Source organism: Amphimedon queenslandica, unplaced genomic scaffold (assembly GCF_000090795.2).
Source record: "Amphimedon queenslandica unplaced genomic scaffold, v1.1 AMPQUscaffold_13407, whole genome shotgun sequence".
Taxonomy (NCBI): domain Eukaryota; kingdom Metazoa; phylum Porifera; class Demospongiae; order Haplosclerida; family Niphatidae; genus Amphimedon; species Amphimedon queenslandica.
This window is the reverse complement of record NW_003546357.1, coordinates 39,188-63,604: the sequence shown is the minus strand read 5'-3', so window position 1 is coordinate 63,604 and position 24,417 is coordinate 39,188. Positions and strand designations below refer to the sequence as shown.

Here is a 24,417-nt window from a genome sequence, read left to right as displayed (position 1 = left end):
GTTTGTGGAATAAATAACACTCGCATCCAGCGTCGGCTTCTTCAGGAAACTGATCTATCGTATGAGGCGGCTTTCCAGAAAGCCCTGGCAATGGAAGCAGCAGCTCAGGACGCCTTTAAGATGTCAGAACAGAAACCAGGCGCTCTACCTGTTCATTCAGTGCAGAAAAAAGATCATAGCAAAGTGGAATGTTATAGACCTCTTCAGGTGAGATTGACGGTGGCCTATGAATATCATTACTGTTCATTACGGTATCCACCTACGGTGATAATTGGCCGCCATTTTGGACGGCAAGATTCAATGGAGGATGAATGAAGAAAAGGCAAAACTGATTCTTTTCGTTGGCATGGAGCTTTTTCAAGCTACAAAAGCTGATTGGAGGAAAGAATGGTCACTGCTAAGCATCTCCTAAAAGAGATTTGGTGCAATATGAAGCATATTCTTTAATAGAGCTTGCTTTCTGCATTAGCCCATTTATACTCCATAGAAAGTTGCCGTCCACGAAAATTATTTCAGAGTCAGCCAGGCTCAGTCACGCCCCTTGCCGTATATCATTCTTTGACGTAATTCATTCTCACCCAAAGAGGTCTATAGGTGTGGAGGCGGTCACTATGCCAACAAATGCAGGTTCATGGATTCTGAATGCAGAGTATGTGGAAAGAAAGGGCATTTGGCTAGAGTGTGCCGTAGCAAAAACAAGCAACCATCAAACCATAGGAATCCACCTAAAGGGAAACCTGCTCAATCTTCAAAGACTACCTGTCACCAGGGGCGGATCTGAACCTGGGCAAGCCCGGGTTTTTGCCCAGGCATCAACTTTATAAGATAATGAGATTCATAATTATATAATGAAATTCATATGCATCATCTTAAATAAACTTGTGTGTGTGCTTATTATGGCTTCTTTAATCTTTAAAACCACATAACATGTGCACTGAAAAAAGGACAATGAGTAAGCAGCATTAGCAGCTGTCTCTTAACTACAATTTTAAACGGCCCCAACCAACTATCTTCTCATCCACAAAGCGGTGGAACAGTACAGGTAGAAGTGGAGATAAGAACAGATTTGAAAATGGAGATAAGAACAGATCAACATTTTGTCTTAATTATTATAAAAAGTTAATTACAAGTTATTAATAGTTAATAACTACTTATTGAAAGTTATAAATGCCCCACCCACTTCTTTGCCCTACCATGAAACTTGACCCAGATCCGCCCCTGTCAGTACCAGGTATGATGTTACAAATAAAAATGACACAACAAGGCTCAATTGTGATCACAAAAAATAATCAAAACTAAGGACTAGATTACCTACTGTACATAGTCTTACAGTAACTGCAACTACAAGATTTATGTGACCTTTCATTAGCTGGCATACACTTATTCCTGTTAGTCACCACATCATGTTAGGTCTCCTCTTCTCTCACTGACTGAACTCTTCAGTACTGGAGGAAGTAAACAAATAGTTTTAAAGACATGCACCACCTCTCACAGTCTATAGCAATACATGTCTGATGATAGCAAATATCACATTCTAACCTTTAGATAGGTAGGTGTTTGTATATCTATGGTTAGAATTAGTATTCTTAGTCGACAAAATCTCGCCTTCTGATTCCAGCATGTTGGAGTTAAAACTTAAAATTTAAGAGGGTGGGCAGGTACATAGGCTGGGCTTGAATTACTTAATTATGCTTATTCAGTTCTTTGTGCCAATTTTAAATAAAAAAACTAATAGCTAACAAGTTCACAACACTATTGTTTCAAAGTTAAATCTCAAAATTATTTTAGTTTAAACTCTTTCTTAACTTTCTCCTCCATCATCTTGCTATGCCAAGTCACTTGTCCTTCCTCTGTGTACCTCAAAGCATTGCTACTGACCAATAACTGAAGACTATCTTCCATACTCCCTCTAACTGCCTCATCACTATATTCGTCAAGAAATACTTCAGGGTCGAATCCTGTTGCTCTATCGAACTTAACCAGGTGTTTAATGATGATGGCAGATCGTGGCTTTTGTCGTACTATTTCAGAATATCCCTGTTTAGTAAACAGGAAATGACATTTATCCTTAATTTTCTTTAGGAGGTCATCATCAGCACTATACTGTGACTTGTAGAAATGATAAAAAGAAACGACATGATCTAAAAATATCATTCTACAACCCACTTCCTTTGTTACTCGATCAGCAAAGTCTTTAGGCAATCCTTTGTCCATGAGGTAGTCAACAGCTTTCTCTTCCGGTATATCCAGTACTTCCATTACATGAACTCGAGTTTTGGAAGATGTACCATGAACAAGGGGCATGACATGACCCTCTGAACACCCAAATATGATACGAAGATTCCCATCATTGGCAAGCTTTTTGGCTATTTCAACCAATTTTACAAATGCTGCATGATTGTCCTTGGCAAGTAAATCCACCGCATCAATGAACAAGCAAGGAGACCGTCCGTGCTTCTCCTTGAAAACAGCAGCTCTCTGAGCCAAAATGCGAATCACTGATACCATACTATCAATAAAATCTGATGGAAGTGGATAGTAGCCAGGAGATGATGGGAAAAATTTGCTTAACACAACACTCAAGAGAGTGGGTTCAATCCTGATACCAGTAGCTTCAGCCAACTCTTTGGCAAATAGTGGCACTCCATCAGTTTCAAAGTAAAGAGATCCTTTAGGATGCCAACGATGTGCTTCCCTAATGACGTGTGTCTTTCCTGTTCCAGTTGGACCAAGAATTACTCCAAATTTCTTTTCAGTACCTTGCCCAAGAATAAACGTGTTCTTAATCCTTTCCACAATGTCATTACGTTCAATAGGGTTCTCAACCAACGGACAAGGTTTAGTTCCATTCTCCATCATATTGTCAATAGCACGCTCCTTTGACTTAGAATCCCAGAGTGCCTTCAAGTATCCAATCATTGCAGTTAAGATAGCACCAGCAATAGATTTACCAATGGGCCAATTTATTTTTTCCCACAGATTATACTTCTGTGGTGGAGGAGCTCCGGGAGGTGGAAGCATTCCATTCTTCAGCTCTGATCTGGTCGGTGGCACCTGAAGATCCTCATTCTTAGGTACAGTGCGGGGCGAGTCGACAGGAGTCTGGGCGTCACCATTTGGTACAGAGTGTTTGATGGAGAGTCCCTGAATATCATTGCTGAGTTTCCTATCACTAGTCATATACCGAGACACAATGCCCACACCAATGGGTGTCCGACGATAACTCTGGAGGATTGAGAGACGAGGTAAAGCTCCGCTCCTTAGTGTCAGTAAAAGCGCCATGTTGATACTATTGTGCTTGTCACGTGCCTTAATGTAGGTGGAGTGAATGGGTCCGGGTGTCGTGCGTGTCGTGCATGTACGCGTACGCGTAAAACGTAAAGTATAGTAACACGTGAAATAACGTGGCCGCCTATACACTTCACCATATAGTATCTATGACTTCACCCTCTAGAGATCTCTTGCTTCAGGTTCCATCATCTACGTGTAATATTTGCGCTGGTTTCCAATCCCATTCCTATACTCTAATATATAACGTGGCTATCAATGAGGTACACACATACAGTACATGTATACATGTACAGTTAATGAAGGATTCTATCATACACAGTTTGAATTGACTAATCAGGCATAAAAGATGTCATGCATAGGCATAAACCCAGTCCGGCAGGTCAGCAGTGGCGTAGCTAGAATAAATGAAGAAAAAGGGCACAGCCTGGGGGCACTGAGTCACTGACTAAAGCAATGCTTAAGAATACTCAATATAGTAAGCTCAGTTGAGTCAGTTGTAACTTGTATCTTTCATTCTCCTGCCTAGTTGCAGGGGCACAAGAAGCAGTTATGAGGGCATTTGCCCCCACAGGCCCCTGCGGGTCAGGTTTGGGCCTGACCAACTTTTGCTCTGTTTAATCATTATTCATTATAATAAAGGCACACCTCTTGATTAATTATGATTTAATTTTAATGGGCCTGGCAACTACATTTCCTGCCTATAGCCTGACCAATTCCTTCCTTCCTTCTATGTCCCTGTCATGTATACATGTACTGTACATATACATGTTTTACCACTGTTGCAGTATTATACATTCCAATGTACAATATGTACATGTCATATATTTAAGATAAAAATGGTGAGTTTATCTCCTCTCTCTCCCCTCGTCTCTGGTGTATTTACATGTACATATATATCCCTAGAGAGTCCCAGTAAGACACTGTTAGCTGATGGTATTGGTGAGGATGATCATTAACTGATAACTGGGCGATGCTAGCTGAAGGATATTACAGTTAGTGTATTAATCTATTATTAATTGAGCATATCTAGCAACTTCTCAGTCTAATCCTTCTGTTCATATATGTACATATAATAATACATAATTTACAGTCAACAGTTACTGTTAGCTTTAGAGCTTATGAAGAGATGTACTACATGTACTTATGTTGTGCAGAAAGTTTGAGTTGATCAATGATTTGATTTTTTTTGAATTTGTAAATTTGCTCCAAAATCGGCTAAAAATCCCTGTACTATAATTGTACTGAATCTTAGTCACTAGATGAATTTTTCCAAAATTGAAAATGAGATTTTTACATTGTCTGATGCATATACCGTATTTTACCGATCAAACGCCCGGGTGTTTATTTCTTAGCAGCAAAAAAATCGTTGAAAAAAAAATAAAAAGTGACCTTGAGTGGGATTCAAACCCCCCCCAACTCTGGGCAAGTCAGGTGAGGCTCTAACTATTAAGCACTTTGGAGCTATCTAAACAGTGGAGGCATTATTTTTGGTAGAAATATGCGCATCTATAGCTAGAATATATTAATGACAGGTGTTTATTTGGACCAGGCGTTTATACAGTAAAATATGGTACATGTACTTATGTTGTGCAGAAAATTTGAGTTGATTGTGATCAAAATATATAAAATTTTGTACAAATTTTTAAAGGTACTCAAATTACTTTTGTTTTTGTTATTATCATTCCCTCCATTAGTTATAGGTTGTAGGTATGACTATGGTATACTATATCCCAGTTGAGTTTGGGACATGAAAAACTGGAATAACTTTTTATAGGAATGTGGGATAAGGATGAAACTTTCACAGGTTCTTAGTTGCTAAAGTCCATCAAAATCTGTGAAATCTTGGGTTTCTCAGCTCTTGGGAACCCTGAGAACCGGGTTCTCCCTATAAACCCAATGGCATACCAAAATGACGTTTTATGACAGTTTATCTACGTCATAGTTTACATAAGCACATGTGGTCTAGAGCACAAACTGATAATTCTTGTTTTAAAAAGCTATCAGAGCAAGATCTTCTGATAATGATGGCCATTATGAAGACTAGTTGACTCCAGTAGCTGTTGTACTGCTTATCAGCAACAGTTTTAAGAGTGCTGAACAACACAGCCGCCATTCTTCTATGAATATCATTAAAATACGTCATTTTTGTGACGTAATACATTTTTCAAATTATTTAATTTGTTCTCATTTTGTGAAAACATACACGTACATGTACACTATCCTGAGCATGTACACATATTAATGATTGGTGGGTATTCCTGTATAAGTACATGTGTACATGTACACATATTTATAACATTCTGTTCCTCCTGCTTGTAGTGTTTCCCTCTCTCCCTTGGAGTCCCTCTACAGGAGAAGGTTGTGTTAATGTCCTCATTCAAGAACTAGGCTTGTTCTTGACTGAGGAACTAAACTAGAACTTAAGAACTAAACTAGACTAGTAGTCCCTCAATTAATGTACTGTGTACAGTACATTAATAAACTAATTAAATTAATAATACATCAAGTACATTAATAATAAACATTAATAATAAATTAATAAACTACTAATAACAAGAGTAGATTATCTACTCTTGCTAATAATAAACTAATAATTGTGAGTTTTAATTTTAGAGTATTTCCTGGTCCTCTCTCTCCCTCTTCTAATGAGGTTGTCTCTCCTTGTCTAACAGATATTACTCTCAGGTTAGTTCTCTTATGCTAAACCTGTAATTAATACTGATACATAGTACCATAATCGTGAATTCAATAATTGTACTGTACTGTATGATTGTAACTTTTTTTTATTTAAACTGCTTCTTTCCTTTCTCCTCTCTCTCTCTCTCTTTCCTTCTCTTAAGACTTGTTCAGTACAGCAGGTCCACTAGAGGTTGTACTGTAGTACACTGTACACTGTATGCTGTTTGAAGACTTGGTGTTTTATGAAAGAGTATCATGTTTACACAATTAACAAGTGATTATTATTGTGATTATTTTATTTATTATTTTTCATAGGTTGAGTAGTAGTAGTCCAGAAATCTTAGTCTACAAAAGGAAGTCTGTGTCTTACAGCTACTCTGTAAGTGATAATAATGGAAGATAATATTTTTTAATGTTAATAACTTCAAAACTATTTTGTCGGAATCAACTCTAAAAATATTTTTAGATCAGAAAATGTCATAAAATTTTGGGTGATTTTGGAGCCATTGTTTGGAACAAACCATGAACTATAGCCTTGTGTATTTTTCGAAAAATTGCCATTTCTAAAAATGGCTGTTGCTTGGAAAAATTCTTTGGGATCAGTTCTACATAGCCTTAGTACATCAATCCGTATCAGAATATGTAAAATTATGGGTTATTTGACTGATTTCAGGGCCATGTTTTGCAAAAAACCATAGACTATATACTTGTAGCTTTGGGTATTAATTATTTGAAAATTAGCTTTTTTAAAATTGCTCATAATTAAAAAAAAATATTAGTCAGAAGGGTATAGTTTGAGAGAGAGAGAGGGAGAGAAATCACTGTTAGTGTATAATCATTATGAATTAATTAATAAAAATTGTTGTTATTGTTTTCACAGAATCGGATTATTATTAGTTTTTGTATTTTTAAAATTAATTATATTTTATGAATGTCTACAATGCTACACTCCCTACTATAAAGCAATGCCAAAGCATATTGTAATAGAATTATTTTGACAACCACATTGTATACTGGTATGTGTATTATTTATTGTGATAGGTAATGAAGTTAATAGATACAATGGCTACTACTTATAATAGACTCACTTCAAGGGATCCTAGCAGCTTCTGGATATCAGGACAATGGATGACAGAGAGAGGTGGTGGTTCTGATGTTGGTAAGAAAAATCACTTTATTTTTTTGCAGTATTATGATTCTTTTATTTTTATAGCTAGAGGGACTGCTTCTTATGCCCTCCTGGAAAATGGTGACAGGCATTGTCTCCATGGCTATAAGTGGCTCAGTTCAGCCAGTGACAGCCACTGATGCTGATATGACATTTACATTAGCTGATGTACAAGAGGAATCTGGTCAAGTGACTGATGTAAGTACTTTAGTGTGAGACAATCATATACTCATTACACTGTGAATTATCATTGAATGATTATTGTTAATATGATGTTAATGTGTACATGTACATGTATGTACAAGCAGTATGTGTATAAGATGTGCTATATTTTGTGCAGTGAGTAAAAAGTTATATGATTCTATTATTAATTATTGATCTTGCCTAAGGTACTGAAGGTATCTCATTATTTTACATTAAAGCAAGAGACACTCATGGATCAATAAATAACATTAGAATAAAGGTGAGCCATTTAGATGTACATGTAAATGTTATAACAGTGATTGTAATAATAAAAATTTAATGATTTATTTACTATTGTCTCCTTTGCAGAGATTAAAGAACAAGCTAGGGACCCGTCAGTTACCAACAGCTCAATTGCTATTGGATGGAACAATGGCTCAACTGATTGGAGAGAAAGGGCATGGGAATATCACTTATATCACCAATGCTCCTTATAACCCGCTGGTATAATACAATGTCAGCAGTAGCTACTATGAGACGGTACGCACTAAGAAAGTTCGTGATATCAACAAGTTTTTTGAACTAGTAGGAGTTTAAATTGGGAAGAAGCGACAGTCAAGTACTCTGAATTTGCTCAGGAGGAAAAACTTTGTGAAAAGTTTCAGATGAATAAATGGTTGCAACCACTTCAAGACTATTGCAAACAAGCAATGAAATAAGTTCATTACCTTTTTTTCAAATCCTCCTTTAAATAATAAACAGGGGAAAGGAAGCATTAGTATGTCAGAGTAATTCTGAGAGCAAGGGGTGTCTCATTAAACATCATGAAAATTTTCTACTGTGTCTACAAGCATCACTAGAGTCAATTTCTCATGCTGTTTTGAAGACTGAATTGAATGATTACCCTGGTTCTCTGTGTCAATTTTTAATGTTAAAGAGTATGATGAGGTATGCCTTGATCCTTTTCTCCAAAATTAACATTTTTTAATAGATTATTGCATATGATTGTATGATTAGAGCTGTTAACACAGCTGCAGGACTGACTGAATATTTTGTGATCTTTCGTGTGCCAGAATTGTTTTCAGAGGCATCAAAATTCATATCAGAATTTGATTTTACGTTGAATTGGCTTATCTTAAAAACAATGACAAACTTGAAAGTGAGATAATAATTATTTACATGCATTAAATGGCATAAATAAATTTATTTTTGATTAGATTCAGTACTTTTTTTCATTTATTTAGCTATTACGGTCATTGTTATGTCATTGAAATTGATGATAAGAATATACGTGACATGGCTATTGCCCATTCACGTAAGATTGCTAGGAGTGTTGCAGCTGCTAAAGTTTTACAGAAATTGAAACAAACAGATACAGTCAGTTTGCTCTATAGTGGGAAATATTGGAGGGAATTAAATTTTGTGTTTTGATAGCCATTCGCCGTAATAAAAATTCACCATTTTGAGCCATTAAACGCATGCTCAATGGCACATGGCCACTAATTTGCCAAATTAATATTCGCCAATTACCCAAATTTAGCAATTTGCAAAATTTTAGTCTCTCCAAAATTTTATGCTATACAATACTATTTACATGTATTTATTTTCCTTTTCAATGTTAGACTAATGGGCCACCAGTTGATGAGAGTTGCAGTGTTAATGAGAAGTTTAAGAAGCATTTTAATATATCACCAAGAATAAAGGAACCAAAAACCAGCAGCAAAGAGAATACCAGAGACAATGTGGTAGTACTGTATGACTACATAGAGATCGAGTATCTAGACATGTACATTGTTTTGATTGATTATTGCCCTTATTGTTTTAGACTTTATGCTTATTTTGCCAAATACAGAAATGAAATATGATTTGTAATGGTTAGATTATAGTTTATCATTATAATAATTTACCGTATGGCTTCAAATTTTTGTGAAACTTTATAATAGTAATCACAAAAGTTCTAATCACGGAAAACTACATGTACCTGTCTCTGATGTAACAACTGCTCATGTTGGTCAAGTTACAAAAATTTTTTTCACAAATATCCAATTTTAAGTAAAATCATAAAAAATTTTAGATGATGAAAAGATTAAGCCATTTAGTACCAAATTCTGTACACCTGTGCATAGTATAAGTGCATGGTTTAAGCCAAAAAACTGTAAGAAGTTGCATGTATATACCTTTCGATACTTTTGGTCCATGTATTGTAGTGATAACATTATCATTATTCAAATATTAATTTGACACTGATAAAGTTTGTAGTATTATTATATTTCCTTTGTTTTGTGTAAGATGAGATTTTGGTCTCATAAGAGGGTTTTTCCTCTAAGAAGTTTTCACCCCCTGTGGCCCTGCCGTTTTTGTTTTGAACACTAGTCTGTAAGGTAAATCTAAATTCTCTTAAATTGTTGTTTGGTACAGTCTTTTGCTTTTTGTCTATTTTGTATTTTTTGCTATTAGTGTGGACAACAGCACTTAACCCTATTACATACTGTAGACTAGTCAATTGGGAGTGGGTGGGGGCAAGGGAGTAAACACTGCATTGAAGACAACATTATGATGTCATCCTCTGAATACTTCTTCAGTAAAAACAAACAAAATACTAAACCTATAAATGACACAATAATTAGTACACAACTTAGTGGAATTGAATGAAAAGTACATTATTTTTTTGCATTCATTAGCTAAATTGTTGATAATGTTTTAGACTTTTATATATGTAACATTTTTCTTGAACAGCTGGGAACTACATGTATAATATACATGTAATGATCTCCAAAAGTTAGACACTGCATGCTGCTACAAAAATAAATACTATGCTATAAATTAAAACAAGTTTCAAATTTGTAAAAATTATACAGACATGTACATGTCTACTGTCTTACTGTATTTTATTTTCAAGAATACCACACTTTTGACTATGTTGTAAAAATTAAAACTCATCTTCATTGCCTCATGATACTGCTGGTGAATTATGAAAGTCCAAACGGTCTGATGACAATGATTGTGAGTTAGCAGGTAATGGTGGATAGCTAATTTTAGCTTCCATGAAGTAAATGGGGAACTTGCAGTGGTATTAATTTTGTGAAAATGCAATTACTCTTTTGACGTGAATATAATAAGTATGAACAGCTGAGAACTACATGTAATAATTTGCAAAGGCTAGACACTGCATGTTAATAGAACGGTGAATAATGCTATAATGAAAACAAGTTTTAAGTCTGTGAATATCAAGATATTATTATACTGTATTATGTTATTTTCATGAATACAATGTTTTTGACTCTGTCGCAAAAATTGAAACTCATCTTCACTGCCTTGGGTGAATTATGCAAGTCTAAAATTAATGGTCTGATGATAATGATTGCGATTTACATGTAGCAAGTCATACTGGATAGCAAATTTTGGCTTACCTGTAATAAAATTAATGGTGAGCTATTAATAGTACTAATTTTGTGAAACGCAAGTGTCATGGAATGCGAGAACAAAATGGCAAAACTAAATCACCAAATTCACTAAAATCATTAAAAGCTATAATCAACATGTCAGTAGTACTCAATACAAAAAGTAAAATGGTTCAGTGAAAGAAAATCATTTTGAAAGTTTAAATGTCATGATACAATAATAATAATAATGTTAAATCAACATTAAAAGTCAAAAATAGTTACTGCCTAATAATTAATCAAAACATTTAAAATGATGTCAGTTAACGTATTATATTACTAGTGTTTACCAGCAGATGAAGAACTGCTTACATGTTCTGATAACATTCGAACAGTTTTCATTGTACGAAATAAACTAGCTGAGCCTAATCCTTCTGACCTCATCTTCTCTTCAGTCTATAGTTAATATATTATTATTAGTATTATTATTTATTATTATACTTTAATTAATTGTTCAGCTAATAATTTCATTACAGTAGGTAGATGAGCACTAGTTACTGCATCACGTGGATCCAATGATAGTACTGATTGTTCAAGATACCTAATAAAAGGTAAAGTACAAATACTTTAACTTAATTCATGTACATACATGTACAGTACTTATATGCATCAGAGCTGATCAGTATGATTCGAATTTGGACTTTCAAGGAGCTTTTATAAAAGATGGTGAAAGACACTGTATTATACATGTACATGTACATGTATGTAGTATGTGAAATTATGGCTAGTCAGTAAATAATGAAATCCACAAACAGGTTTTTGGACAATAAAAACTTACATGTACATGTAGAGCCCCCAAAAATTTTATGCTGTATTCTTTCTGCTGTAGACACTATACAAGTACATGTACATGTATGTGTATGTTATTTCATAAAATTTTTGAATCTACTCAACGACACAGTACAAGAAGAGAAATCTTTAATTTTACTAGACGAATGTAAAACAATGAAGGGGCGAGTACGAGCATACACATGCACTGACTTGCATGCATGGCCCATTGGAAGACAATTTCATAGCTTGATCTTCTATCTTTATTATTAGCAAAGAATCTCAGCTGCAATTTAAACATAATTTAACTGTATAGCTAAGCACAGTACTGCTATAGGCCTTTTCTTTGACTCTGAGCCAATCAAAATAATTGAACCTTTTATTTTGTTATTCAACCATAAGTAAAAAGACCTTTAAGATTTATATCTGCTTTCTTAACTTCTTTTTGCTGGAGAAGTGCCTGGACAACAGATCAGTCTTATTTGCTGCAAGTAAGCTTCAGTAAGATTTGCTTGAGCTGGTTTCTTGATAGTCGCCATTTTGTTTTCACATAACCTTGATAGTTGCCATTTTGTATTTGTTTCATTGCAACCACACTCACACCAATGAAAATACTTCCTCGGAATGCTACCGCATTAGATCATTGATTTTAAATAGAGAGTAGTAGTGCACACATGGGGTGTGACTAGAATAGGCGTGACTGGGGAGACGTACGTACATACATGTACATACATACAGAGGGAGAGAGACTTTGCCTGAGTGGGGCTCGCTCATGCTCGCCCCAATTAGATTATGTGATACTTGTATTATCACCCCATTCTCTTACTTTATTTTTAGTTCAACATCATCACTGATATCCACAGTTATCTGCTGTATTAATGATAACAGGACTGGTTGAGACAATGGACACTGGCTATTGCTATCAAAGACTTCTTCTGGACTAACATGATGGCAGAGGAACATTACTAAACTGAGATTTGATGTAGAGAGTGCCAGGTTAAATGCAGTATCATATTCCTTAGACTCTATTAGCTGCATTAATTTATCCTATAATGATAATAATTTGTTTGAATGTGTTTTGCTCTTTTCCAGGCCTGGGGTCAATTACAATTAAATGTAATCTATTACTATTACTATTACTTGAAAATTTTAACTATTATATTACTATTACTATTACAGCCTTTTATCAAAGTAATCTATTACTATTACTATTACAACAAAGTATATTACTACTACAATTACTATTACAATACGCCATAGATTTTTATAGGTTACTGATAAAAATAATCTAATTTTGAAGTTAATCTAAGCCATTTTATAGTTTCTAATTAAGGATGCTTTGTTATATTTATGATAAAAAGTCTCAGTACTGAGCAATAGTTCCTGGCTAACGTGCTATTTTCCTATTGTCACTTATTAGTGTAACACTGCAAGTAATAGCTATGTAATATTGAGATTACATATTACTTTGACAATTATTACTATTACTATTACTATTACTTCCTGTTGCCAAAGATTCTATTACTATTACTATTACTATTACTTGGTGCCCTGTAATCGTTACTATTACAATTACTATTACATATTACTATTACCCCAGGCCTGCTCTTTTCGTTCCCTTTTTCTTCCCAATAATAAAATTAAAATAACAATAACCTTATTAGCTTTTTTTGCCTTCCCTGGGCTCTCTCTTTTATGATTTATATCAATATAATATTTTGTACATGCACATGGACATAATAATAAAAAACTGAATTTATTATTTTAATATTAATTAGATTACCTGGTGCTGTTGATTGTTGGTAGCTGATTTTTCTTCAAGTAAATTTATCAACTCATCTTTAATCACTATAGCAACTGATTCTTTAACTGAATCCTGTAACCTAATAACAATAATAATTTCAACTATTAGATTTTATTATAGTACTTTGAACATACAAATGTATACAATGTACACGTACATGTACATGCATGTAGCTTACATTTTGTTTTAATTTGTATTTTTCTTTGAAAAATCGCTATAACATAAGTTTTCATTTTTGTATTTGTTTCTGATAAATATAATGTTCTTATGTTGTGTAGCAATTAAGTTCGAACTGTTTCCGATCAAATTCAAATTTTTACAAATTTTTGAAGTTACCAGGCTGAAATTCCTGTACTACATGTATACTACTATTTGCCTTTTTCGTACAAAAATATAACCTTCTTCATCATGCTGTTTCCCACATTACTAGTATAAGGGCTAGAGATGCAAACAATGACCAATTTACAGATAATAAATGGCTATAATTCTGTCAAATGGTGAAAGCCTTTTTTTATAACTTAGTAATGAAGTGACAGATTGAAGTACTGCAAGCACTAATAGATAGAGTCAGGTCTTGACTTACTCGTTCTTTGATAATTACATCACAAATTTTGGCTGCTCAAAAACTTTTGATTGAAATAGTTTAGTCATTTTAAACCTATACCAAATTATTTCCACAAAAAAAAAGCAAAATACTACAGATACATGTACACATACATATACATGTACGTGTACATGTACTAGTAGCATAGGGTCATGAGCCAAATTTCGACACCAAAAATAATTAGAAGAGAATTCTCCACTTTTTCTGCTAAATACATGTACATGCTTAAATACATGTACAGTACATGTACGTAAATTCTTATGCTACATGTACAGTACATGTACTATATGTAGTAAGTTTGAGCTGATTACGATCAAATCAATTTTGTTACAATTTTTAAAGTTGCCCTCAAGCCATACATGAAGTACATGAACATGCACTATTGTAGTGTTTTTCAGGCTGCCAGCTCATAAAGCATGCTTTATAGCTCCCTAGCTTTTAAACTTACTTAGCATATATGCTTCGTGGCAAATCCTGCAGGCTACTAAAATCTAAAACTGTTATTATAAATTTATCATACATGTACTGTACATGTACTTATCTCAGCTTATACAAGAAAGCATGTATTGTAATTCCTCTCACTCTAAATTTAAAAATTACTAACTAAAATTAATTATATCTTAAAACTTTTTTAAAAATTACTGTTCCATGTGGTTCTAATTCAGTCACTTACACATACCTCTAAGTTTGTTATACATAATAATTATACAGATACAGTAGAGTGCTTTAAAAAAGCTAAGTAGTAAAAGTAGAGTACAGTGGAGAAGAGAACTTTGTAGGTAGTTTGTAGGTAGTTATTTTACTTCGCTACTCTTCGCTGTGCTACGCCTAGGAAGTACTGCGGTACCTCCCAGTCACATGTTCTGTAGTAGCAAGCGCTCACACGCTCTAGAGGTTCTCAAAGGACTTAAGGATGCTTCTCTTGGCTGTCTATGCCCTCCAAGTTCATCTCTACTGCTGCTCTCTGCTTTTAGGAGCCTGTTTAGGATGGTCTTCACTCGATTTTACTGTATTAGCTCCCATACTCATACACCCACACACACAAATTCCAAACATTCCACATGCATACATGTACATGTATTTGGCAGTCAATGCAGGCATTTAAAATCGTTATCAAATTACAATGTACAGTACATGTAGATCATCAACAACAATTTACGAATAAGTCTATTAATGTACATTAATTGATTTATAGTACCTTGGCAATAAAAGAGAGAGTTCAGTGTGTAATGATGCTTGAATCAAAGGAAGGATTGGAGAAGAGGTTGTATTAAATGATGAAATGAGTGATTGAAGAGAAGTTGACATTTGATTGATAGCAGCTGTATCCTCAGATCTATCAGTTACATCATGAAGCTGGGATATATCTATTAAGTTATAAACAGCTGGCATTATTAACATAACAACAGGCTACATTTGTCTGGTCAAAGAGCCAACAATTAAATTGAATTTAACAATACACAATAATTATTTTATTAGGGCATAATAAAATCATTGATTTTTACAATAAATGAAATTATAATGAGAAACCTACTATACAAGTACAGTATTCAGAAACATTAGTCCTTACATTCAGTAGTGCCCTGCCGAAAAGCTTCATCTAACTGTCTAAACATTGCTTGACAGGAACGCTCAAATGATGGAAGCAATGTATTCTTAAACAGTGTTTCCATGACAACAGGTAATATGTGAGGCATAACTCCAGCAATAGCATTGGCAATAGCTTGAACAAGACCCTAAAAACAAGACAAGTATGAATTAATTAATAAGTGAAACTAGAATGAGCAATGAGCCAGAAGCTTATGAAAAGCCAGCTGCAGACTTGAAATTAAAGTTTTTAAAATTAAAGCATGAGCACTTATATGTGTACATGTAGAAATGGCATTCGAATGGGCAACATTTGCCATTACACATACATGTAGTACAAGTAGATGTACATGTACATGTAGTCATTACCTCAGTGTGTAGTATTTGGTGTAGGTGAGTATTGATGGCAGTATTGGTAGCAATGAGTTGCTCATTTACTGATCTATTAATACCTTCTTGTGTTGTTAATAAAGACTTCTGTATCACTAATAACATAAGAACAATGCATTGTTATTAATTTTCATCATGTTGGACCACTCAATCAAAAAAATCTTGTATGAATCCCTGGCCATAGTACAAAGTACAGTACATGTATTTTTAAAAATTGGCCAATTTCAAAAATGGCCATAAAACGAAAAGTTTCAGCTCAGAATCAGCTCAAATTTTCTACATAGCATAAAGCAAGACACCAATATAAAAATTTAGTAAAAATTGTGGACCTACATGTACATGTGTTTCTTTGAAAAATCATGGGCTATAATAGTACAGAATATTTTAAAAAATGATCCTCTAAATAATTTTAAGTCGATCTTACAACAATCATTACAAAATACCTTTAGGCCATACGACAATAATGAATACAATAATGGACATTAATTGTATATACAATTAAGTGTAGAAGAAAATTTAATACCAATTACATGCACATGTACATGCATGTGTATACTGTACCTGGTATTATTGTATTTTTTGTTTCATTCTTAACAGATTTTTCCAGTCTACCAGCAATGCTTGTCTGAACAGTTTGAGTCAATGATTGTGATATCCTGTCATTTCGCTTCAATTCATGTGATTTTATTAATTTCTCAATCTTTTGATCTAGAAAATTTATTGAAATAACTTACACGTGTAGTTGTGGCAAGGTGTTACAAAAATTATAAATAGTGACATGTACATTATGCATCAATATCACAGTACCAAATGTAATAAAAAATTAAAGAAAAATTTTAATTGCTCTTAAAGTACAACTAAAAGTTACAGCATACTGTAATACATGTACTTGTAAAGTAAGCAACTCTCTCTCTCTCTTACTATTTTCTTTAAGTTGTTCTTTCATTGCACTCATCATTTCTTTGTTCATAGTCTCAATTTCATTTTTGAACTCAAGCATCATCTGCGTCATTCTCTCATCAGCTTCTTGTCTAAAATAATAACAAGAATAATACATGTGTGTATATGTATTAATTATACAGTAGGTAAACAAATGAGGATTTACAGTTATGATCCAAAGCCTAGGTAACATCAATTTTATGTATTTTATGTATTTTATGTATTCCATGTACACTAAATATATGTACATGTTTACTTCAAGAACTGTAAAACAACATGGGGAATTTTATGCACAGTATGTACATAGACTCATACTCACTTCATTTCTTGTTGTTGCAATACCAATTTATTGATTAATGAATGCATTACTCCATCACTCTGTACAAGAACCTCATCATCATCTTTAGCTCCACCTACAGACTCCTCCCCCTCATCATCATCATCAGTCTCATCTCCAGTACTCTCCTCTTCCTCTTCCTCCTCCTCTCTCATAGCAGCAACAGTTGCTAGGGCTGTATCCATCACCATTGACACTATATTGGAAGCATGTTTCCTTAAGTCATCACTAGATTGTACTTGTTCTATCACTGGCCATTCCTCTTCATGAACTAGTGACTCCTCTAGTAATGGAGCGCCCTCGTTAGCCACACCCTCTACCAGTGCTGACGGAAAAGAATCGTTACTAGCACCACTGGAACTAATTGCTATTAATTCGTTATCTATTGTGGGTGGGGTCACTAACAGACCACTCCCACTAGATACTGGAGAAGAGAAACTAACAAAATCACTCGGTGATCGTAAGACGTGATCAGGTTGACGTGAGTCCGAAGGTAGTGATAAAAATGAAACTGGAGACAACAACTTGACAGCTGGTGATGACTGACCAGGACCAAATTGAGTAGAATCAATAGTTAATGGTAATATACTAGCAACTGATGGAGTAATGGTATCTAGTGGAGGAATAGGGTCTGGCATTGATGGTAAGGGGTCCTGTGCTGCAGTGAGGGAGTCCGGTAATGTTGGTAGGGGGTCTTGTGGTGGTATTCCAGTGACATCAGGAGGATCAAAAGAGACCAATAACTCTTGCATGGACCTACAGTATATAGAGTTGCTGTACAGTACTTTCTAACTACAGTACATGTACAATGTATTACACTCGTGATAATAATAATAATTAAAACACATGTAAATGTACACAATGTACATGTACATGTATATGCACTCTTGCTATTAGTAACGAATAGACAAAGGTATTTATAGAATTCATCCAAATAACCAAATGTATACCATATCTCCTTGAATAAAAGCCCAGGCATCTACCTTAAGCCTACTATTTTTAGCGTCTACTAAATTTAGCTATATTAGCGAGAGAGCTTAAAACCGCTAAATTAAATAGACGCCAAAATAATTATTATTCATTATAATGGTTATTATTTATAGTTAATTTGGTTAAAAACGCTAAAATTAGTAACGCTAAACATGACTTTTGCTGATTTCACTGAAATTAGTAGATGCAAATAATAGTAGGCTTAAGGTATTTCCGAAAATGGCATTTGGACCTCAAAAAATTTAAAAATTAAAAAAATTGGGCCCAGAGCGGGATTTGAACCCGTGACCTCATGCACTTCCCCTCAGAAACTTAAGGAAGTACATGTATCTACAAGGCATCTAAGTTTTTGTAGGGCTAGATTTGCATATTTATACTTTAATTCTATCACTACCCCAGCATTTATTCACATCCGGCATTTCTTTAAGGATATACGGTACATTTACATGCACATGTATGTGTACTTTGTTTGAATGCAGTGTAGTTTAAGTGTTACGGAGTTCCTCTTCGGATTGAAGTGTTCTTGATCATCAGACTCATCAGTATCACTGGTACTAAGAGCATCATCAATACTGGTTGAAGGGGTGTGGCCTGATAACACAAAACTCAATATTGGTTGAGTTAATAAATATTCAGTAATTGAGGAGAAGGAAGCAACTCCATTTACAGGATCTTGATGTAACTGTAGCACATATAACACCTAACATAATAAATAATAACAAATACATGTACATGTACATATATACATGTGTATGCGTAGGGTATTGTTCTACTTACATTACGTAGTGAGTCAGCCATTGTTATGTATGAGGCAGTGGAGTCAATGTTCATTGAAATATTTGGACTGTCCTCATCAGTACCAAATGGAGGATAAAACCTATAAGGAGGAAAGGAGATACTTAAAGCTATTTTTTAACTAGCACTATTAATTAAGTTCTGAAGCAATTCGATTTCAATTCATTTCACAATTTCATATGTATGTACATGTACATGATGAACCTATTACCTATACCAATCAACTTATTGAGCTGAAACGATCTATTGTAAAAAGCCTCATTTACTTAAACTTTTGCTACAGAGAAAAATTTTCAAAGGGTGCAAATTTTTGAATTATATATTTGAATTGAGAAAGATTGTGCAAAATTTTAAAAATTCAAAAATTAAAAACTTTAAAAGGTCTGAACAACCTTGCCCATTACTGCACATTGTCTGTGAAAATGGCTCTATTCTGTTACTTTAAGCATGATAGTGCTGGTGGCATCCTCCTTGATGTCAGCTTTCTTGGGTACAGACACGATTAAAGCTGCCAACAAAGCTGTCTGTTCTTCAGGCAAAAAAACTGAGTTAATGAGAACAGTACCAAAGATTCAGCCCCGAGGAACAGGCATCGCAGACATTTCTCAAAGACATTAGGCAAAGAAATAATAAAAGCCAGTTCTCTGTCAAGCCATCTCTGTCATCATTGCTACTGGTATCATTACTAAATCCATCGCTATGGCAGCTGCAACAGGAAGATCAAATCAAAACGTTTTGTCAGAAAATGGTGGCCCAATTTTAATCACCAGTTATTGGGCAAATTCGTTTGTATACAGAATGAATTTCATCAAAAGAAGGGATAGTTCAGCTGCCAAATCACTGTATCCAATTATTAGGAACTAAAAGAACAGTTTCCACTGGATATTAAGGCCATCATTGAAATGGAAGAGATCGCACATTCTCATGTTTTCAAATACAATAAAACTGCAAAAGAGTATTGCACAACGACAATAGAGAACCAAAGAGCAAAAAGGGTAGAAATAGTAGGTACTTACAGATTGTACGATAAAAGAGTAAGTCAGATCACAGCTGTGGTCTGTGGGATTATGGATGGAAAGGTTTTGCCATTTCAGTTGATATGACAATCAGAAAGACAATTAAGTACATGTATATGTCTACCTAATTCCAATTTTCCAGGAGAATGGCATTGCCACCAGTACCAGTAACCACTGGTCAAATGAGCAGAAAATGAAGAATACTTAGATTTGATTATCTTCCCATATATACATGCATATCAAGCAAATACATTGTACATTTGAAATTTGAATTTGGGCTATCATCTGATTTCCCAGTACTAGCCATTTTTGATGTCTTTCAAGGCGAAGTTACAAAAGGAACATCTTCAATGCTACAAGAAAACAGCATCTACATGTACCGTAAATGCAGTTAAAGTACTGGCAAATTTCACAGATCGATTGCAACTGATAAACCTCAATGTAAACAAGTCTATGAAAAAATTTATGAGAGACAAGTTTCGTCAGTAGCATGCCTTCAAGTCGAGGATCAACTTGAGCAAGGAGTGGAAGAATTTTTACAGGTTGATCATAGGATGCCTGTGATGAAACCTGATGGGGCAAAATGGCTAGTTCGTGTTAATGACTACCTTCATAGTAGTGTTGTATTGGTATACCATTACTAATACTAAAAGTATTTTGGTACTGGGTCATGAAATTTGGTATATCATAACTAAAACTAATACTAAAAGTATTAAAATACCATAACTAAAACCAATACTAAAAATAGCACAAATTACTTTACTAAAATTTATAACCAATATTCAACTTCTATGCAATACATTTGGTACAACAATGTTCACTGAACAGTAAACAGATTAGATTGATATCACTAGATTACCATGTGCAAATTCATGAAGCAAATGCTATGTGTAGCTATCTTAGTTGCAAAATGGCTACTATAAGTGGAAGACTAAGGAACAGTAACGTATGGGACTACTACACTAATGATGCTGAACTAATACAATTAATTTTACTACAATTAAATCATCATTAGTCTAAGGTTAATAGTATGACTAGAGTTAGTTTTGTTAAATTATATGTAGTTACTATAATCTACCAAAATTAATATTCGTTACCAATACCAATAGAGTTTTACTTTCGGTAAAATTACTAAAACTAATATCTATAAATCATGAGAATTGGTGAAAATACCATAACTAAAACCAAATCCAAAATGTGATATCAATACAACACTACTTCATAGTTATGAGTCTATTATAAGTAATGGCTTCAAGGTGGCTGGAATTTTTGACATTATAAAGCATGATTGACTTTTACATTGATTATGCATTATATACACAAATAACAAATTAATAGCTAATCTGTAAAAAAATTAATTGTTACATTTTCAATAATATAATAATGTACACTTTATAATAATTAATCTGCAGCATTTATCATGTGTTTATTTTCAAACACAATCATACCAGGGTTTTTAACAAAGCAAAGTACAGTTGCACTAATAATAGCAAATAACCCACTGTCTTTCCTAGTCTCGTGTAGCCAGCCCCTCCCTCAACGGGAGGGTCTGGTTGAATGAGTGTAGATCGTTCGTTCTACTTCACCCCAAAACAGGGTGAACCGGATGTGGTTTTAGTAGGCGTTACCTTAATCCTTGTGGTACATCAGATGCTCTTATTCAAGCTAAAAACTCTGGCACTAACGCAAAAAAAAGAGGCAAAACAGAAGCTGTTTAGCCGTCCAGACAAAACTTGTAGCCTGCTCTCTCCAACAGCCTCGCCAACAACAAATGAGATAGCAAATATTTAACCACATGTTGCATAATGCGGTGGTGAACAAACATATACGGACTTATTTAATTAATCACGGAGAACAAATGGTGTACACTCATTCGACCAGACCCTCCCGTTGAGGGAGGGGCTGGCTACGCGAGACTATGTCTTTCCCACCATCTTGCTTCTGGCTTTTAACTATATTGTACTTTTATAGAGTAATGCTGACTGAACAAATCAAAAATAACTTATCTGGTTTCCCTGTCCACACTGTCATAATTATGCTGAATCATACACCTTCACAACACCTACATGTACTGAAACATACACAGCAGATGCTATAATCCAATGATTAGAACAAGAGTGAGCAATTTGAATGCTCATTAAAGGTGTTGTGGTTAAAGCTTCCTTTCTTTTATACTGGTAAAAAGTTGTCTGGCAACCAGACATCAATGCTTAAGTAATATTGAGAAGTGTTGATGATACACATGTAGCTTCTCTCCATCTGATGTACAGTAAGTTAGTGTTGAGTCAAGTCAAGCATAAGCTTTCCATGCTGTACCCATAGCTGTGAATGCTTCATATGTTCTGAATCATAACTCTTCTTCGCTTGGATGGTTTCTGATGTCCTCCAAGTGCATTTTCAATTAACTTCTTAGCCTTTCTGAGCACTTACATTGTATAAATTCTCCTTCAAAAGTTAAAGTACTAGACGAATGTAAAACATTATGGGGCAAGCATGAGCATACACTGATTGCATGCATGGCCCATTGGAAGACAATTTTATAGCTTGCTCTCCTACCTTTATTGTTAGCAAAGAATCTCAGCTGCAATTTAAACAATTTAACTGTATAGCTAAGCACAGTACTGCTATAGGCCTTCTTTTCTTTGACTCTGAGCCAATCAAAATAATCAAACCTTTTATTCTGTCATTCAATCATAAGTAAAAAGACCTTTAAGATTTATATCTGCTTTCTTAACTTTTTTTTGCTGGAGAAGTGCCTGGACAACAGATCAGTCTTATTTGCTGCAAGTAAGCTTCAGTAAGATTTGCTTGAGCTGGTATCTTGATAGTCGCCATTTTGTTTCATTGCAACCACATGCACCCACACCAATGAAAATATTTCATCAGAATGCTACCGCATTAGATCATTGATTTTAAATAGAGAGTAGTGCACACATGGGGTGTGACCAGAATAGGCGTGACTGGAGACGTACGTACATACATACATGTACATACATACAGAGGGAGGGAGACTTCGCCTGAGTGGGGCTCGCTCATGCTCGCCCCAACAAGGAATTTCCATACTTCCTTTAGGAAGATCATGTGAGCATCTTTTGTGGCCTTATACACAACAGGTTATCGATCCATTTCTGTCAAGACAAAGTGAAGAAACAGAAGACATCTCTTAGGAACATGGCCTACAATTACGCCAACATCATAACTGCTACGGCAAGGGATCAGAAATATTCAAAGATTCTTTTTGATAGGGTGATTCTTTATCTAATTCAGCCTCCCAGATGTCCTGAAAAATGTGGCATCCACTTACCATAGCCTCCACAGTAAAGCTGCTACATCTTTCCATCTTTTTTCCTTGAGCACACAACTTCACGTGTGATGGCCGTGGTCAAAAACCACATGTGCATATGTGAAAGTGTATAAAATTTGTAATTTGAAAACTTTATTCTAAAGCCCATTTCAATTTTTTTGAAAATTTGCACTTTCAAATATTTCCCTCTATATGGTATGCACATGTACAAAATGTACATGTAGTTGTACTGTATACAAATGTACCTTATTGTGTGCAATGGCTTCCAATTGACAGTGCACCATATCTTAATAACACTGTTACTACGGGAACCTGTCACAAGGAACCGCCAAAACTGGGCACTATTTAGAGTAAAATACTTCAGAATTAGAACAATACACCTACTCAGTGTCTGGTAGTACAAGATTGTCCATAAACATAAGTCTAGTTACTGGTTCGCCTTCATCAGGTTGATGTTCATGAAGGCATGTCACTGTTTCACCGTTCTCTTGATTTAATTGCCAAAACTTTAAATATCCATCGTCACTACAAGTAGCTAGTACATTACCATCAGGTGAGAACGACATATCAGTGATTGACTATAAATGTGAGAAAGAAAGTATTACTCAACCACCATTAATATTAACATACTCATAAAAAATTTTTTTACACGTATGTCAAACAGTATATCTGAAATAATACATATGTACACATGTAGTATAATTACATGTACATGTACATGTATATTACATGTAACCATATCACATGGTTACATGTTTTAAATATCCAGTAAATGTGTTAATAGAAATGATACATTATACAGTATGTATACATGTACATGTATATGTACATGTATGTGTGTATTAGTTAAAGGGTAACTGCAATGTATTTTTTGGATATTTATTTTATGGTCTTAATATGATTGCCTGACCATAATAATGATGTGTTGCAACTCCTATTGTCTAAAAAAATTTATTCACTGAGATATGAGCCTTCAAATATGCTCATTTTGCTTGCTTCAATGTTACTTCCTGTCGGTGGGTGTGGCTAAACGTGACGTCATAAGAGGCATAGATGCAGATAAATGCATTGCTGTGCAGGGGGAAATAATCCTTTATTCTCATGCCTAGTAATGTAATAGCA

General features: G+C 34.5%; 2 protein-coding genes and 1 long non-coding RNA gene across 3 annotated transcripts in view; 1 reads left to right on the top strand and 2 right to left on the bottom strand.

Annotated features, from left to right (window-relative positions):
* Nucleotides 1-601: 601 nt before the first annotated feature.
* On the bottom strand, nt 602-3,297 carry LOC109581991 (uncharacterized). The gene is made up of 2 exons (XM_019996523.1): nt 1,540-3,297; nt 602-1,445 (listed from the first exon to the last, which is right to left on the bottom strand). The coding sequence occupies exon 1, from the start codon at nt 3,280-3,282 to the stop codon at nt 1,780-1,782; it is 1,503 nt and encodes a 500-aa protein (XP_019852082.1). The 5' UTR covers nt 3,283-3,297; the 3' UTR covers nt 602-1,445; nt 1,540-1,779.
* A 461-nt stretch (nt 3,298-3,758) lies between these two features.
* LOC109581998 (uncharacterized) lies at nt 3,759-9,201 on the top strand. Its single transcript, XR_002184853.1, has 14 exons — nt 3,759-4,130; nt 4,195-4,283; nt 5,905-5,976; nt 6,132-6,244; nt 6,286-6,349; nt 7,012-7,129; nt 7,184-7,336; nt 7,528-7,601; nt 7,691-7,861; nt 7,911-8,040; nt 8,084-8,269; nt 8,313-8,480; nt 8,566-8,698; nt 8,944-9,201. It is a non-coding gene; the product is annotated as an uncharacterized LOC109581998 (long non-coding RNA).
* Nucleotides 9,202-10,829: 1,628 nt separating this feature from the next.
* The window catches only part of LOC105312786 (enhancer of mRNA-decapping protein 4-like), a 21,777-nt gene continuing 8,189 nt past the window's right edge, over nt 10,830-24,417 (bottom strand). Inside the window, exons 7-20 of the mRNA XM_019996516.1 lie at nt 23,680-23,873; nt 23,541-23,636; nt 18,958-19,057; nt 18,645-18,880; nt 17,173-17,946; nt 16,836-16,945; nt 16,476-16,622; nt 15,894-16,009; nt 15,508-15,673; nt 15,136-15,304; nt 13,313-13,412; nt 12,356-12,576; nt 11,203-11,302; nt 10,830-11,157 (exon numbers count right to left, since the gene is read on the bottom strand). Coding sequence (XP_019852075.1) covers nt 11,041-11,157; nt 11,203-11,302; nt 12,356-12,576; nt 13,313-13,412; nt 15,136-15,304; nt 15,508-15,673; nt 15,894-16,009; nt 16,476-16,622; nt 16,836-16,945; nt 17,173-17,946; nt 18,645-18,880; nt 18,958-19,057; nt 23,541-23,636; nt 23,680-23,873 — 2,646 coding nt within the window. The 3' untranslated portion in view covers nt 10,830-11,040. The remainder of the gene's footprint in view (nt 11,158-11,202; nt 11,303-12,355; nt 12,577-13,312; nt 13,413-15,135; nt 15,305-15,507; nt 15,674-15,893; nt 16,010-16,475; nt 16,623-16,835; nt 16,946-17,172; nt 17,947-18,644; nt 18,881-18,957; nt 19,058-23,540; nt 23,637-23,679; nt 23,874-24,417) is intronic.